Raw genomic sequence first — 3,740 nt, forward strand, 5'->3', positions numbered from 1 at the left:
GCTCCGCCATCTCTCCTGAACCCCCCCCATCTTTTTCACCAGTGCCTGCACCCGAGGCCCAGCAGCCGCACGCGCCTCCACCAGCTACATCCTCCCCAGCACCTCCAGCTGCAGTCCCGCCACCGAAGCGCAGCATTATTTCACGTCTGTTTGGGACGTCTCCTGCGTCAGACCCCTCTCCTCCCCAGCCAGGTAGGTGCTGGAGTGCAGTGTCTAGGCAGGGTGTCACCCGCAGGCATTTCTCTGGTTTCATTTTTTCCCTGCGAGAGGCTGAGCAGACAGGTTATCTGAAGACCACAGGCCCCGAGTGTGTGCATTGTGTGTCCAAGGAGAGCTGCGCTGTCACTCTCTATTTTTCTCCTGATTGGCATTTTGGTTTGTCTCTGTACTGGGCTTGGATGGGGACTGTGTCCAGCCACCTGAACATGCAGGGAACACTAATAAAATAACTGTCAGCTTCTTACCAGGAGCACATATGCCTCTTGAATAGCAACAAAAATTGTTAGAGAAGCTATTTGAAGCTCTATCTTCACAAAAGTCTGGCAGCTCAAAGGGGCTCCTGTGTGTTAACGGAGAACAGCAGAGTGCTGGTTTTAAAGGTTATTCAGCCAGAAATGATCACGTAAGTCCAGGCTCTGCAGCGGATTCCCCTCCGGGGAAATATGCTCCTTCAGAGATGGTCTGAGGAGGAGGGCAGCCTGCCTTGGCTTCTTCCTTAGCGCTAGTACACAATGGAGCAGAGTAGCGCAGCGTTCGGTCCAAACCCCTGCCGGACAAAGTTGCAGGGCAGAAGCATCGAGGGTTTTGTTGCATGTACTTTTACTGATCTGGACTTTAATTTGCCTGTCACATTCGCTTTGTTTGCGAAGCTAACTGGAGCTGCAGAGCTGGCACTGCCTAAAAATCATTAGCATGACATGGTTTGAATCACCCTTTGGAAATACCTTCCCTCTCAAACTGTCAATGCCTAGAGCTCACAGTACTCTCGAGACACCCACAGAAAGAAAGGAGGTGGTGCTGGGAACACGGTTTGCAGTTTCAGATGTTGAAATCTTTCAATTTTAGATCTGCACACAATGTTCTGCATCCTGAATCTGTTACCAGGTATGACACAGTACACCCGTTTCAGTTTGTTTATGACTCTTCCTACCCAGAAACAAACAAACAAACAAACATGGAGGAGCAAATGTTAGAAATCCCTTGTCAATAAAAAAACCTTTGTCATATTGATATGTAGAAAAAAGACAAGTGGTCTACTACCAGTGTTACAACCTTTAGGTTTTGGGTTTTTTTCCTTTTTCTTCTTGTTTTTTAAAATCTATCACTTAGCTTGAGAAATGTTTTAGGCTTGTGGCCTGCAGTCCTGGTATCTCAAGGGTGCTTTTTAGGAGGGTTGCAAAAGGCAGCTAGGAAAAGCTGGTCTGTCAGTGTTACTAGGTTTACGTAGCGTGCCAAGGGTCTGCACCTCTACTGGAACATACCTAGGGACTAGCTATTTGGAAAGCAGTTGAAAAATCACTGTTACGAAGTAATACTTGTTTTTTATGGGAGCTGCTATTTAAGCTTTCCCTTGAAGTCTTGCAGTAGCAATTCTTTTGGCTGGGTTTTTTCTTACACCAACGCTGCTCTATGGCGTTAGTAATAGTGTTATTTGTATGCAAAAGTGATCTGAAAGCTGTACTAGTAGGGCAAAATCTAGAAAAAAATACAAAAATCTTGTTCACCCAAAAGAAAAGAGCCTAGATATGAAGTGCAGTCTGGGCAGAAGAAAAAGGTTGAATATTGCAAATTCTGAAAAGGTTAATCGCTTTAGGCTTCTTGGTTATGCTAATTTCATGAGATTTCATCCTGATACCTTGAAGATGGGTAACGGTGTCTTTACAAATAAGCTATATTAAAGTGAGTCTCTATTTGCAGTAGCTCTTGAGCTTTTGGTTACACAGGGCATCTAAAAGCACAGTGTGAAAAACCCTGCCTTTGACAGTTACAGTTGAAAAAGCAAGAGGAGGTGAGTGGTGTTCAGGTGAACTGAACAGTCTGGAAAAGGTAAGAGAATAATGAAGGGACATCACAGAGGAGCGGTGCACACAGCATGGGTATAAAATCTGGCTGTGGTATAGCTAGTCGTAGCATTCACTGTAGAGCAGAGTCAGCTACCATGCTAGAGAGTTTTTCAGACTGTTTAAGGGCCTGGATCAGCCTGGTGCATCTTAAACCACAGCAGCCGTGTGTGGTCTGTGAAAGCCTTCGCGCAAGATTCTGAACTGGTTTGAGTATCCTGTTCATAACCTTCCTCTTCCCTTGCTGTGTAGCTGAGGTCTTACTTCGTGGCTGCTGTCTGTGTGCTGAAGAGGCCCTGGGCAGGATAGATCTGTAAAAAGCAAATTTCTGTCTTGCTTGTGGTGAACCCTGGGTTTTATAACTACTGTTGCTAATGCAGATCCTGCTGCTGCCACTCCTCCTCTCCACCCTGAAGCCCCTGCAAAAGTACAGAGCGTGGAGGACTTTGTTCCCGATGACAGCCTGGACCACAGCTTTCTAGAAGACCCAGCCCCACAGAAGGACAAAGGGAAACTGCAGACTAAACACCGTGTCGATAGTGAAAGGTAAGGAAAGGAGGATGGAGGGAGGGTGAGACAGGGATATATCTGGATGTGCAGTCTGAATGATGGCTTTGGCCTGGCTAACCTGTTGCAATTGTTTAGAAAGTGATTGCAGAGCAATTAGCTGCCCCTAAGCCTTTCTGGCTGTTGTATAGTCAGTCATAGCATTCACTGTCTCCCATTTAATGATACACACTGCTCCCTGGGAATGAGGAACAGCAGTAAAAGCTAGTTATTACCTTCCTGGTTTTGATGTATTGCTTTCATGCTGTGTTAAACCACTGGGTTGTTTTGGGTCAGGAAGGGATTTCTCTTCTGGACAAATGTGCTGAAACATTTGAAATATTTTCCTTCTGGAACACAGTGCACTTTGCAGGGATATTATGTTTTGCCTAATGAATACTTACCCGCTGCAGAGGCCCAATGCATGACCAGACTCCTTCGTGGCCTGAGGCATTATAAAGGGGTTTGTGTTTGTTGGAGGACACTTGGGGGCACTGCATGGCTTGATGGGATTCTGGAAGGAAGGATGGTCATGCTCCTTTGGGAGTGTCACTGCATGCTTGCCTCCAGATTCCAGAAAAGTCTTTAGGGGGTGCCTTTCTTTTTCTCTGTCCATTTCTAATGTTCCTTCCCAGCATTTTCTCTCTAAATTGGAGAGATACAGATTTGATGGATGGACTGTTTGGTGGATGAGGAATTGGCTGGATGGTCACATCCAGAGAGTAGTGGTCAACGGCTCAATGTCTGGAGGGACATCAGTGACAAGTGCTGTCCCTCAGGGGTCCGTATTGGGACCGGTACTGTTTAATATCTTCATCAATGACATAGACAGTGGGATCGAGTGCACCCTCAGCAAATTTGCAGATGACACCAAGCTGAGTGGTGCTGTTGACACTCCTGAGGGACGGGATGCCATCCAGAGGGACCTGGACAAGCTGGAGAGGTGGGCCCATGAGAACCTCATGAGGTTCAACAAGGCCAAATGCAAGGTCCTGCACCTGGGTTGGGGCAACCCCTGGTATCAATACGGGCTGGGGGATGAAGGGATTGAGATCAGCCCTGCCGAGAAGGACTTGGGGGTACTGGGGGATGAAAAGCTGGACATGAGCCAGATTTTGTCCACATGGACAATGT

General features: G+C 46.9%; 1 protein-coding gene across 1 annotated transcript in view; it reads left to right on the forward strand.

Moving 5' to 3' along the window:
- The window catches only part of RABL6 (RAB, member RAS oncogene family-like 6), a 62,215-nt gene that overhangs the window by 42,202 nt on the left and 16,273 nt on the right, over nt 1-3,740 (forward strand). Inside the window, exons 9-10 of the mRNA XM_009329046.1 lie at nt 1-192; nt 2,441-2,606. The exon at nt 1-192 is cut by the window's left edge and continues 158 nt beyond it. Of these exons, the coding sequence (XP_009327321.1) occupies nt 1-192; nt 2,441-2,606 (358 nt within the window). The remainder of the gene's footprint in view (nt 193-2,440; nt 2,607-3,740) is intronic.

The sequence above is a fragment of the Pygoscelis adeliae genome, unplaced genomic scaffold (genome assembly GCF_000699105.1).
Source record: "Pygoscelis adeliae isolate BGI_AS28 unplaced genomic scaffold, ASM69910v1 Scaffold397, whole genome shotgun sequence".
Lineage (NCBI taxonomy): Eukaryota > Metazoa > Chordata > Aves > Sphenisciformes > Spheniscidae > Pygoscelis > Pygoscelis adeliae.